At 46.1% G+C, this 14,410-nt stretch overlaps 1 protein-coding gene across 1 annotated transcript in view; it reads right to left on the bottom strand.

Annotated features, from left to right (window-relative positions):
* The window catches only part of amph (amphiphysin), a gene marked incomplete at its 3' end in the record, with an annotated part of 130,644 nt that overhangs the window by 52,098 nt on the left and 64,136 nt on the right, over positions 1–14,410 (bottom strand). Inside the window, 2 exon segments of the mRNA XM_037682489.1 lie at positions 6,063–6,086; positions 6,274–6,300. Coding sequence (XP_037538417.1) covers positions 6,063–6,086; positions 6,274–6,300 — 51 coding nt within the window.

Genomic DNA, 14,410 nt, shown 5'->3' with positions numbered 1-14,410 from the left:
ATGATAGATTCAGGGCCCACAATTTAAACAACTTCAAGTATTTATTTGTTTATTTTTACATAATTTGGGCTTCCAGCTTATGAAACCCACGAAAACAGGATTTAAAAAGAATAGAATACTGTCAAGAAATCAGCCCAAATTTTGCAGGGTATGAATGTTTTAAACTGAGTGTGACACTAATCATCTACTAAACTCAAAGCATCTGCACAGGTTTCCCCAGATGTCATTAAATTGCTTCAGTTTGGTTCAATATGGGGAAGACTGCAGACATAACAACTGGCCTGAAGACTATCACTGATACCCTCCATAGGATGGGTAAACCACAGAAGTTCATAGCTAAGGAGGCTGGTTGTTCACAGAGTGCTGTGTCCAAGCACATCAATGGAAAGTCTAGTGGAAGGGCAAAATGTGGCAGGAGAAGATGCACCAGCAAAAGAGATGACCGTGGGCTTCAGTGGATTATCAGAGAAGATCCAAAATCTGGCAGAGATCCAGAAAGAGTGAAATGAGGCGGGAGTCACAGCTTCAAAAACCACCACATTCAGACTCATCCAGGAGATAGACTACAACTGTCGGGTTCCTCTGTCCTCTTTTTTGATGAAAGTAAAATGTGCCTTTCATTCAGAAATCAAGGTCCAAGGGTTGGAGGAAGAAGGGTGAGGAACAGAGCCCATACTGCTTGAGGTCCAGTGTGAAATATCCACAGTCAGTCATGATTTGGGGTGCAATGTCCGGTGCAGGTGTTGGTAAACTCTGCTTTCTTAAATCCAAGGTCACCGTAACAGTCTACCAGAATGTTTTAGAGAACTTCATGAATCCGTCTGCTGAGGATCTGTATGGAGATGCAGATTTCATCTTCTGGCCCCTGCCCATGTGGCCAGAAGCACCAAAACCTGGCTTGATGCCCATGCCACAATGCTTGACTGGCCAGCCAACTCGCCGGACCTAAACCCCATTGAGAATCTAATGGGGTATTCTCAAGAGGAAAATGAGGGGCACCATAACCAACAACAAAGAAGAGCTGATAGGAAGCATCAAGGAAATCTGGGCTTCCATAACTCCCAGGCAATGCCACAGGCTGATTGTCTCAATGCCACGTCGCATCAAGGCAGTGATTAAGGCAAATAGATTCCCAACAAAGAATTGAAGATTGGCATATGGTTTTGAAAGTACCATATTCTGATTGATTTGTTGTGATCCTAATTTCTTAATTTTTTTTCTGCAAAAACTGAGTAGTGTGAACTTATTTCTTCACGGTATTCTAATTTTTTGAAATCCTGTTTTCGTGGGTTTCATGAGCTGGAAGCCCAAATTATGTAAAAATAAACAAATACTTGAAATCGTTTAAATTGTGGGCCCTGAATTTATTATCTTTTAAAGATTAACTTTTTGAATGGAATTATGGAAGTTAACGTTTCCATGATATTCTAATTTTTTGGAAAGTGTCTGTGTATATATATATATATATATATATATATATATATACACACACAGTGCCTTGCGAAAGCATTCGGCCTCCTTGAACTTTACAACTTTTTGCCACATTTCAGGCTTCAAACATAAAGATATAAAATTTAATTTTTTTGTGAAGAATCAACAAGTGGGACACAATCGTGAAGTAGAATGAAATTTATTGGATGTGTCAAACTTATTTAACAAAAAAAAAACTAAAAAGTGGGGCATGCAATATTATTCGGCCCATTTACTTTCAGTGCAGCAAACTCACTCTAGAAGTTCAGTGAGGATCTATGAATGATCCTATGTTGTCCCAAATGACTGATGATGATAAATAGCATCCACCTGTGTGTAGTCAAGTCTCCATATAAATGCACCTGCTCTGTGATAGTCTTAGAGTTCTGTTCAAAGCGCAGAGACCATCATGAAGACCAGGGAACACAACAGGCAGGTCCGAGATACTGTTGTGGAGAAGTTTAAAGCCGGATTTGGATACAAAAAGATTTCCCAAGCTTTAAACATCCCAAAAAGCACTGTGCAAGCAATCATATTGAAATGGAAGGAGTATCAGACCACTGCAAATCTACCAAGAAACCGGCCATCCCTCTAAACTTTCATCTGGAACAAGGAGAAGACTGATCAGAGATGCAGCCTAGAGGCCCATGATCACTCTGGATGAACTGCAGAGATCTACAGCTGAGGTGGGAGAGTCTGTCCATAGGACAACAATCAGTCGTACACTGCACAAATCTGGCCTTTATGGAAGAGTGGCAAGAAGAAAGCCATTTCTCAAAGATATCCATAAAAAGTGTTGTTTAAAGTTTGCCACAAGCACCTGGGAGACACACCAAACATGTGGAAGAAGGTGCTCTGGTCACATGAAACCAAAATCAAACTGTTTGACCACAATGCAAAACGATATGTTTGGCGTAAAAGCAACACAGCTAATCACCCTGAACACACCATCCCCACTGTCAAACATGGTGGTGGCAGCATCATGGTTTGGGCCTGCTTTTCGTCAGCAGAGACAGGGAAGATGGTCAGAATTGATGGGAAGATGGATGGGGCCAAATACTGGACCATTCTGGAAGAAAACCTGTTTAAGTCTGCAAGAGATCTGAGACTGGGATGGAGATTTATCTTCCAACAAGACAATGATCCAAAACATAAAGACACATCTACAATGGAATGGTTCACAAATAAACATATCCAGGTGTTGGAAGGGCCAAGTCAAAGTCCAGACCTGAATCCAATCGAGAATCTGTGGAAAGAGCTGAAGACTGCTGTTCACAAACGCTCTCCATCCAACCTCACTGAGCTCGAGCTGTTTTGCAAAAAAGAATGGGCAAGAATTTCAGTGTCTCCATGTGCAAAACTGATAGAGACATACCCCGAGAGACTTGCAGCTGGAACTGCAGCAAAAGGCGGCGCTACAAAGTATTAATGCAAGGGGGGCGAATAATATTGCATGCCCCACTTTTCAGTTTTTTATTTGTTAAAAAAGTTTGACACATCCAATAAATTTCATTCCACTTCACGATTGTGTCCCACTTGTTGTTGAATCTTCACAAAAAAATTTAATTTTATATCTTTATGTTTGAAGCCTGAAATGTGGCAAAAGGTTGAAAAGTTCAAGGGGGCCAAATACTTTCGCAAGGCACTATGTATCCATCCATCCATTCTCTTGCGCTTATCCGGGGCCGGGTCGTGGGGGTAGGAGCCTAAGTAGGGAGGCCCAGACTTCCCTCTCCCCAGCCACTTGGGCCAGCTCCTCCAGGGGAATCCCAAGGCATTCCCAGGCCAGCCGAGAAACATAGTCCCTCCAGTGTGTCCTTGGTCTTCCTCTGGGTCTCTTCCCGGTGGGACGTGCCCGGAACACCTCCCCAGTGAGGCGTCCAGGAGACATCTTAACTAGATGCCCAAGCCACATCAACTGGCTTCTCTCAATGTGGAGAAGCAGCGGCTCTACTCTGAGTCCCTCCTGAATAACCGAGCTTCTCACCCTATCTCTAAGAGAGAGCCCAGACACCCTGCGGAGAAAACTCATTTCGGCCGCTTGTTTCCGAGATCTCATTCTTTCGGTCACAACCCAAAGCTCATGACCACAGATGAGGGTAGGAACGTAGATCGACCGGTAAATTGAGAGCTTCACCTTTTGTCTCAGCTCTCTCTTCACCACGACAGACCGGTACAGCGCCCGCTTCATTGCCAATGCTGCACCTATCCGCTTATCGATCTCACGCTCCATTTTTCCCTAATTTGTGAACAAGACCCCGAGATACTTAAACTCCGCCACTTGGGCCAGGACCTCCTCCCCCAACCCAGAGAGGGTACTCTACTCTTTTCTGGCTCAAGACCATGGCCATGGCCTCGGATTTGGAGGAATTTATCCTCATCCCAGCCGCGTTACACTCGGCTGCAACCTGCTCCAGCGAAAGCTGTAGATCATGACCTGATGAAGCCAATAGGACCACATCATCTGCAAAAAACAGAGAAGCTATCCTAAGGCCACCAAAATGGATGTCCTCAACACCTTGGCTGCACTTAGAAATTATGTCCATAAAAGTTATGAACAGAATCTGTGACAAAGGGTAACCTTGGCAGAGTCCAACTCTTACTGGGAACGAGCCCAACTTACTGCCGGCAATGTGGACCAAGCTCTGACACCGGTCATACAGGGTCCTAACAGCCCATATCAAAGGGCCTGGTACGCCATACTCCCGGAGCACCCCCACAGGGCTCCCCGAGGGGCGCGGTTGAACGCCTTCTTTAAGTCCACAAAGTACATGCAGACTGGTTGGGCAAACTCCCACGCACCCTCCAGGACCCTGATAGAGCTGGTCTAGTGTCCCATGACCAGGACGAAAACCGCACTGCTCTTTCTGAATCCGAGGTTCGACTATCTGACGGACACTCCTCTCCAGAATCCCCAAATAGACCTTACCAGGGAGGCTTAAGAGTGTGATCCCCCGTAGTTGGAACACACTCTACGTTCCCCCTTATTTAATAGGGGGACCACCACCCCAGTCTACCAATCCAGGGGAACTTCCCCCAATGTCCACGCAATATTGCAGAGTCGTGTAAGCCAACACAACCCCACAACATCCAGTGCTTAAGGAACTCCGGGCGGATCTCATCCACCCCTGGGGCCCTACCATTGTTACGATAATTTTGGACTGGGCCTATGGTTTTGATCTGCTCAGAGACGGGATTATAATGAAATTATGACCCGGTTCTGACTGGGTTAAACTGGGCCAGCAACTCTAAAGAGAGTCTCCCTGGGATTTCAATATCAGTCAAGAAATAGTTTAATCTGCTTGCCACATCACGTAGAAAAGCTTTTGAAGCACCGTCTCATATTTCCAAACACGTCAGTCCACATAAGATCCACTGAGATCACACTTAGTCATGCCCCCTCATACACTGACAGGTTGAGCTCCCCTTCTGCGAAGGCGGAGTCTTAGGACCCTATAAATGAGTAATGACACGGGACATCGGGGCTCTTCTTCTGGGTCTGTGAACGCGTCACAGACTGGAGAGTCCAGCGCTGTAAATTGTAATCTTTTCCTGCCTTTTCTAATATAATTGATAAAACTTAATTGACGTTTCCTTGATTTATTGATTAGTATAAGTTGCCACTTCTGAGGGAGGTTCGAGCCGGGGGTAAAGACGTGGACTGGAGGGGGTTTCCGGATCCGGTGGCCAGCAGCCAGCTCCCGTCTTTAACACCACCGAGGAGCTTTTTAGCCACCTTGGTGACCTCAGCACCAGAGATTGGACAGCCTGACCCAAGGTCCCCAGGCTCTGCTTCCTCAGTGGAAGATGTGCCAGTGGGATTGAGGAGGTCTTCGAAGTATTCTGCCCACTGACCCACGATATCCCAAGTTGAGGTCAGCAGCACACCACCTCCACTATAAATAGTATTGGTGGCGTATCGCTCCCCCGCCGAGATACCGGATGGTGGACCAGAATTGCCTTGAAGCCGTGCAGAAGTCATCCTCCATGGCCTCTCTGAACTCCTCCCACGCCCGAGTTTTTGCCTCAGCGACCACCCGAGCAGCATGCCGCTTGGACTGCCGGTACCCATCAGCTGCTTCCGGGGTTCCACAGGCCAAAAAGGCCCGATAAGACTCCTCCTTCAGCCTGACAGCATCCCTCACCACAGGTGTCCACCACCAGGTTCGAGAGTTACCGCCGCTACAGGTACCGACAACCTTGCAGCCACAGCTCCGATAAGCCGCCTCGACAATTGAGGCACGGAACATGGCCCACTCTGACTCCATGTCCCCCACCTCCCCCAGAATGTGTTCGAAGCTCTCTCTGAGGTGGGAGTTTAAGCGCCGTCTCACGGGAGAATCTGCCAGACGTTCCCAGCAGACCCTCACAATACGTTTGGGTCTGCCAGGTCTGACCGGCATCCTCCCCCACCATCGGAGTCGACTCACCACCAGGTAGTGGTCAGTGGACAGCTCCACTCCTCTCTTCACCCGAGTGTCCAAGACACAAGATATGACACACACATATATATAAATAGGAGTCCCATACAAAGACATAAAAATTCAAATAACTGAATGTTTCAGCTTTGTGCACATTTTTTCTGTACTTACAAGCTGAGAGGCTTCAGCATTCCCCTGATAACAAAAGATAATATGATTAATATTAGCATTCCATAACTCTTTAGACCTTTCACATTTAAATAATTATATTCAAATACACAAACAATAAGAACTTCTGTTAACTTAAAATAAAAATATTGACCGTTTATCACTGAGGTTATATAGGGCTAACCCTTGATTTCAACTCCGAGATGTTACTCACCGACCACATATCCCAAGGTACAGCAGTCTAAAAGACACAAAAACATATCAATGAGAAAAATACTGGCCATAAAACACATTTCAAACAAATACAGGACAAAGTAGGAGATTGTAAAAAAATAATGTGAACACAATTTGGATATGTGTGGACACATGTGAACAGAAAAAGAAATGGAGTAGGGGTGGTCCTGAAGGGGGAGTTGGCAAAGAATGTGGTAGAGGTGAAGAGAGTGTCAGATCGGGTGATGTGTCTGAAGGTAGAAGTAGAAGTTCTGATGCTAAATGTTGTCAGTGGTTATGCTCCACAAGTTGTATGTGATGTGGAGGAGAAAGATACATTTTTGAAAGTTCTGAATGAATTGATAGAGAGTATTCCCATGGAGGAAAGAGTGGTGATCGGAGCAGACCTGGATGGACATATTGGTGAAGGTAACAGAGGGGATGAGGAGGTTATGGGTAGGTTTGGTGTCAAGGAAAGAAACCAGGAAGGACAGATTGTGGTGGATTTTGCCAAGAGAATGGAAATGGCTGTAGTCAACACTTATTTCCAAAAGAGGGAGGAACATAGAGTGGCCTATAAAAGTGGAGGAAGTAGTACACAGGTCGACTACATTCTGTGTAGAAGATGAAACCTGAGGGAGATTGGAGACTGTAAGATTGTGGCAGGGTAGAGCAAGGCCAGACAGCATCGGATGGTTGTGTGTAGAATGACTGTTGTTGTGAAGAAGAGAAAAAGAGTAAAATCAGAGAAGAAGACCAAATGGTGGAAGATGAAGAAGGAAGAATGTTGTGAGAAATTCAGAGAGGAGCTGTTAAAGGCTCTGGGTGGTAAGAAAGAGCTTCCTAATGACTGGACTACTACAGCAACAGTAATTAGAGAGAGAGGTAGGAAGGTACTTGGTGTGTCATCTGGACAGAGAATGGATGATGGGGGAGTGGTGGCGCAGAGGTTAGAAGATGAGCCTGTGATCGGAAAGTCGCAGGTTCAACTCCCGGTATCATCAACATCAAAATGTGGGTGGAAAAGGTGGAACACCCACACCTGCCTCCACCCTCATTTGCCCCACTCTGGGCCCCTGAGCAAGGCCCTTAACCCCCACCATCTGCTCCCTAAACGGGTATCTCTTGAAAATGAGTTCTCATGGCTCAATGAGACTACCTGTATAAATAAAGGGTAAATGAAAAAAAAATTAAAATGATAAGGAAACCTGGTGTTGGAATAGTGAAGTGCAGGATGCTGTTCAAAGAAAGAGGTTAGCCAAGAAGAAATATGACAGTGAGAGGACTGAAGAGAGAAGACAGGAATATAAGGAGATGGGACGTAGAGCAAAGAGGGAGGTAGCTAAAGCAAAGCACAAGGTGTATGATGAGTTGTACGGGAGACTGGACACTAAAGAGGGCGAGAAGGACTTGTATAGATTGGCAAGACAGAGGGATCAGGCTGGACAGGAGGTGCAGAAAGTTTTGCTTGTTAAAGATAGGAATGGTAATGTTCTAACAAGTGAGGAGAGTGTGACGGGAAAATGGAAGGAGTACTTTGAGGAGCTAATGAATGAAAAGAATGAAAGAGAAGGGGAAATTCAAGATGGCGACGACACGATCAGTATGGCTGGGCGATCCATCCATCCATCCATTATATTCTGCTTGTTCAGAAGTCAGGCCGCAAGGGCAGCACCTTGAGCAGAGAACACCAGACATCTCTTTCCATAGCCACCTCTTCCAGCTCTTTTGGGAGAATTCCAAGGCGTTCCCAGGCCAACCGAGAAACGGTTTCTCCAGCGGGTCCTGGGTCTTCCCCGGGGTCTCCTACCAATCAGACAAGCCCAAAGCATCTCCCTAAGGAGGTGTCCAGGGGGCATCCTTAGCAGATGCCCGAACCACCTCTACTGGCTTCTCTCTATGTGGAGGAGCAACGGTTCTAATCCGAGTCTTTCCCGAATGACCAAACTTCTTACCCTATCTCTAAGGGAGAGTCCAGCTACCCTGTGGAGGAAACTCATTTCAACCACCTGTATTCACAATCTAATTCTTTCTGTCACTACCCAGAGCTCGTGACCATAGAGGAGGGTAGGAACGAAGACAGACCCATAAACAGAGAGTTTTGCCTTACAGCTCAGCTCTCGCTTCACTACAATGGACAGGTACAGAGTCCGCAATACTGCAGATGCTGTACCAATCCATCTGTCAATCTCACGCTCCATTCTTCCCTCACTCGAGAACAACACCCCGAGATACTTGAACTCCTCCACTTGAGGCAGAACCTCATTCTCGATCTAGAGAGAACAATCCACCCTTTTCCGGTTGAGGACCATGGCCTCAGATTTGGAGGGGCAGATTCTCATCCCAGCTGCTTCACACTTGGCTGTGAACCACACCAGTGAGAGCTGAAGATCATGACATGATGACGCCAACAGGACCACATCATCTGCAAAAAGCAGAGATGGAATCCTGAGACCACCAAATAGAAAACTCTCTGCCCACTGGCTGCACATAGAAATTCTGTCCATTAAAGTTATAAATGGAATCTGTGACAACGGGCAGCCCTGGTGGAGTCCAACTCCCACTCTGAAGGGGTCCGACTTACTGCCGGCAATGCGAACCAAGCTCTTGCACTGCTTGTCTAGGTACTGAACAGCCCGTAGCAACAGGCCCCAATCCCATACTCACGGAGCACCCCCCACAATGTACCCTGAGGAACATGGTCAAATGCCTTCCCCAAACCCACAAAACACATGTAGACTGGATGGACAAACTCCCATGACCCCTTGAGGACCCTAGTGAGGGTAAAGAGCTGATCCAGTGTTCCACAGCCAGGAAGGGACCCGCACTGTTCCTCCTGGATCTGAGGTTCGACCAACGATTGGACTTGCTTCTCCAGTACCCCCTGAATAGACCTTACCAGGGAGGCTGAGAGTGATGCCCCTATAATTGGAGCACACCGAGGGGAACCACTAATCCAGTCTGCCAATCCAACGGCACTGACCCCGATGTCCACGTGACGTTACAAAGGCATGTCAACCAAGACAGCCCCATAACATCCAGAGCCTTAAGGAAATCAGGGTGAATCTCATCCACTCCCGAAGCCCTGCCGCCTCTGAGCTTTTTAACTACCTCGGCGACTTCAGCCACAGTTATGGATGGATCAACCCCAAAGTCCCTCCAAAGTGGTGGGATTGAGAAGGTCCAAGAAGTATTCCTTCCACCTCCCAATGACATCACTGGTTGAGGTAAACAGCAGCCCACCTTTATTGAATACAGTGTTAGTATAGTGCTGCTTTCCCCTCCTCAGCTGTCTGATAGTTTCTCAGAATCTCCTCGGAGCCGACCAAGAGTCGTTATCCAAGGTCTCACCGAACTCCTCCCACATCTGGGCTTTTGCCTCAGAAACAGCCAAGGCTGCGGACCGCTTGGTCCTCCGGTACTCCTCAGCTGCCTCCGGAGTCCCACTGGCCAACAAGGCCCAATAGGACTCCTTCCTAACCCGAGGTGTCCACCATAGAGTTGGTGGATGGCCACCAGGAGAAGCACCGACAACCTTGCGGCCACAGCTCAAGGCAGCCACCTCAACAAGTAAGGTGGGGAACATGGCCCACTCAGACTCAATGTCCCCCACCTCAGCTGGGATGCAGTTAAAGCTCTCCTGGAGGTGCGAGTTGAAGATCTTTTTGACGGGTTCTTCTGCCAGGCGTTCCCAGCAAACCCTCACTACACGTTTGGGTCTACCGGGTCTATCCGGCATCTTTCTTCGCCATCTGATCCAACTCACTACCAGGTGGTGATCAGTTGACAGCACCTCTCTTCACCCGAGTGTCCAAAACAAACAACCGCAAATCAGATGACACGACTATGAAGTCTATCATTCATCTACGACCTAGGGCGTCCTGGTGCCAAGTGCACTTATGGACACCCTTATGTTCGAACATGGTGTTTGTGATGGATAAACTATGACGAGCACAGAAGTCCAACAACAGAACACCGCTCGGGTTCAGATCAGAGAGGCCGTTCCTCTCAATCGCGCCCCTCCAGATCACATTGTCATTACCCACATGGGCATTGAAGTCCCCCAGCAGAATAAAGGAGTCCCCAGCTGGCGTACCTTCCAGCACCCCTGCCAAGGACTCCAAGAAGGCCGGATACTCTAAACTGCCGTTCGGTGCATAGGCACAAACAACAGTCAGAGCCCATCCCCCAACCTGAAGGCGAAGGGAAGCCACCCTCTCATCTACTGGGGAAAACTCGAACACACAGGCACCAAGTCGGAGGGCTACAAGTAGATCCACACCAGCTCGACGCCTCTCACCATGGGCAACTCCAGAGTGGAATAAGGTCCAGCCCCTCTCAAGGAGAACGGTTCCAGAGCCCATGCTGTGCGTCGAGATGAGCCCAACTATATCTAGTCTGTACCTCTCAACCTCACGCACAAGCTCAGGCTCCTTCCCCACCAGAGAGGTCACGTTCCATGTCCCAAGAGCCAGCCTTGGTAAGCCAGGGTCAGAGTGCCAAGGTCCCCGCCTTCGGCCACTGCCCATGGCATCATGCACCCGACTTTTATGGCCCTTCCTGCTGGTGGCAGATTCACAGGAAGAGCTGGGCGATATGGACCAAAATTTATATCTTGATGTTTTAAGATAAATCGTGATATACAATATATATATCAATATTTTTTCTTTCCATAATGTAATAAAAAATATATTTCTGATTCAAAACTTTGTCCAAGTTGCCACACAGGCACATTTATTAGCAAATAGCTGTAACTCTACAAAATAAATGTATAAAAAATAAACTATTTACATATCTAAGTCAAAGTCTAAGTCACTTTATTGTCAAAAACTGCAATATGTTCAGAACATACACAGGATTGAAATTACATTACTCTCAGACGCCGGTGCAACAATAACCATTTAACAATTAAACATTTAATAAACATAAGCATAAAATGAAATAATAAAAGTATGATACTGTCTTAAAGTTATCTTAAAGTTTGTTTTTTAGACATTTATTTACATATATTAAATAATAATCCTCTTCAGCTGCGCCAACTTCACGACGTTAGTAAGCATGTGAAGCAGCAGTGAGGGGCTGCTTGTATTCAGGGAGGGAGGAGGAGGCTGCGTGAAGTTAGACGGACAGAAAAGAAAATCTACTGTACAGATTTTCAAGTCTTACAGTGAGAGGTAGTGCCACATTAATAAAGCAGTGGCTTGACCTTTACCTTTCTAAGTAGCTTTAAACATTGTTAAGTTCCTGGGAAAAACCAATACAGACATGCTCTTGTTTTTTAGTTTTCTACATCGCCTAGCTGTTTGGTTTTTTATTTTGTTACATTTTTATTTAATACCATTTTATTTTGCAGCATAATGGCACAACTGGTAGAGCTGCTGCCTCTCAGAGAGCAGGTTATCCTGGTTCAAATCATGGTCCAGAGGCCTTTCTGGGTTGAGTTTGCATGTTCTCTCCGTGCATGCGTGGGTTTTCTCTGGGTATTCCAGTTTCCTCCCACAGAGCAAAAACATGCATGATAGGCTGATTGGTAACTCTAAATTGTCCTTAGGTGAGAGAATGGCTTGTCTCGTTTGTCTCTATGTGTCCCTGTGATGGACTTGAGACCAGTCCAGGGTGTACCCCGCCTCTCACACAGTGACAGCTGGACATGGGCACCAGCGACCCCCGTGATCAAAAAAGGAAGAAGCGGGTAAATATAATGGATGGATGGATGGATGGATACCATTTTATTTTCACTTGTTATTCTCAATTTGTACCCATCCTTTGATTGTCTATTGCTGTCTTTGTTGTTCACTGTTGTCATCTCTCTTTGTTAAAACCAGGTGTCTCTTGTAAATGAGTCCCAGAGGGTCAATAGGATTAACCTGAAGAAATAAAGGTTAAACGAAAAGAAAATCATATCACTAAAGATACAGTCCTTAGCGGTTAACAAGACAGCTAACTTTAGCCGTCTTGTTAACCGATATGGACCGTGTCTTTAGCAATAAAACTGCTGCTTTATTAATGTTGCGCTACCTCTCTGTTCCTCTCATAAGGCACAGCACAGCTAAATGAGTTTTGTACCGTACTGGTAGTTTGTTTCAGGGCAGGAAGCTGGGAAGTCTTCACAGCCGGAGCTGGAGCACAACGTTTGACACTTTTCATACTCCACTTTATGGCACTGTTTAAATGGTGAAAAAGGTTTGTTGTGCTCGAAGCTTTTGTCGAGACTTGTTTTCGGCATTGTCTACAGAAAACATTTTTCTGCTGCACATCTGACAAATTAAATCTAAACTATCGCCATTATTTTTTTCCTGTTCACCAGCTGCTCTGTGAATGCTACGTGTCGCTCCACCTGGAGAAGCAGGAAACGGGGGGAGCGAGTGAGGGGCTGGGCTTCAGTGAGGGAGAGGAATGGCCGCTGGGAGAAAGAGAAGACAGCAGGCAGATTTTCAAATATAACACTATCATTTATATCGATATAGTCATCTTATTCATTCATTCAACCTTTATTTAAACAGGTTATCTTTCCCATTGAGCCACGAGGACTCATTTACAAGAGAGACCTGGTTTTAACAAAGAGTGATGACAACAGTGGACAACAATGACAACATAAGGCAATCATAAAAGATGCATATAAATTTAACCTGATGCATGCTCAAAAATCCAGGTAGAAAAATCCAAAAAAGTTCAATTTGGTCCTCTGGACATTCAAAAAAAAAAAAAAAAGTAGAAACGTTTCGTCTCTCATCCGAAAGACTTCCTCAGTCTGAGGTGCTGTATTCAGCTCAGTCTCTTAAATAGCACCTTCTCAGAGTGGATCAACCAGTTTGTTGCTGACAACCAGAACCAGCTGATCACATGCTCAAGAAGGACCATCAGCCTAACAATGGGTCATTAGCACCTGATGGCTGTTTACTGTTCACAGAGGGCTGAGTGATACTAGCAATCACAGCATTGTAAGAGGGGGACAGTTGAACCCGGAGGCTCCACCCCTGTTTAATGATGGACGGTTTCTTTTCACAAAGATGGCCTCCTTTACTCCTCTCTCAAATCATTGTTCCTCTCTGTCCAGGATGTGAACATCTTCATCCCTGAAAGAGTGACCGCTGGCCTGGAGATGAGTGTAGACCGCAGAGTCCTGGTCTGATGATGTTGATCTTCTGAGCTGGTCCATCCTTTTGGCCAGTGGCTGTTTAGTTTCCCCGATGCGAGACTGATCACCCTCCTGACACTGAACAGCATACACAATATTACTCTGTTTGTGCTGGGGGACTGGATCTTTGGGATGAACCATTCTTTGCCGTAATGTATTTTGGGGTTTAAAAGCCACTGGGACGTTATGTTTAGAAAATAAACGTCTCAGTTTCTCTGATACTCCCTCAACATATGGAATGACCACTGGTCTGGGTCTGGGTTCCTCCTTTTCACCTGTTGGCTGACTGGAGTCCTGTTTGGGTTTCTTCTTTCAGGAAGGCCCAGTTAGGATATCCACATTGCTCTAGAGCCTGTCTTGTGTAGGATTTCTCCTTCTGCCTGGCTCCTGAGCTAGTGGGGATGCTGTCTGCTCTGTGGTACAGAGTCCTGATGACTCCTAACTTGTGCTCCAAAGGGTGATGGGAGTCAAACTGCAAATACTGGTCTGTGTGGGTGGGTTTGCAGTACACCTCGGTTTGCAAATGTCCTTTATCAGAGACTGAGACCTCACAGTCCAAGAAAGCCAACCTGCCATTTTTTACATCTTCTCGTGTGAACTTGATGTATTTATCCACAGAGTTGATGTGGTCAGTAAAATGTTGGACTTCCTGAGATTTAATTTTAACCCAGGTGTCATCAACATACCTGAACCAATGACTTGGTGGTGTCCCTGAAAAGGACGTCAAGGCTCATGAACAGGTTGGCAACAATAGGAGAAACTGGAGACCCCATAGCACACCCATGTTTCTGCCTATATTATTGCTCCCCATATGTGAAGTAGGTTGACTGCAGGCACAGTTTCAAGAGTTGACAGAGTTGTTCTGTAGAAAGCGTGGTCCTGCTGCTCAGAGTGGTGTCTGATTTTAATTTTAAACTGACCACCTCTACTGCATCATCAACAGGAATGCACGTAAAGAGTGATGTGACATCAAAAGAGACCATTGTTTCATCAGTCTCCA

The sequence above is a fragment of the Nematolebias whitei genome, chromosome 9, assembly GCF_014905685.2.
Source record: "Nematolebias whitei isolate Nwh7 chromosome 9, NemWhi1, whole genome shotgun sequence".
NCBI lineage: Eukaryota > Metazoa > Chordata > Actinopteri > Cyprinodontiformes > Rivulidae > Nematolebias > Nematolebias whitei.
Note: the sequence above shows the minus strand (reverse complement) of the source record. Positions and strands in the feature narration are given on the sequence as shown.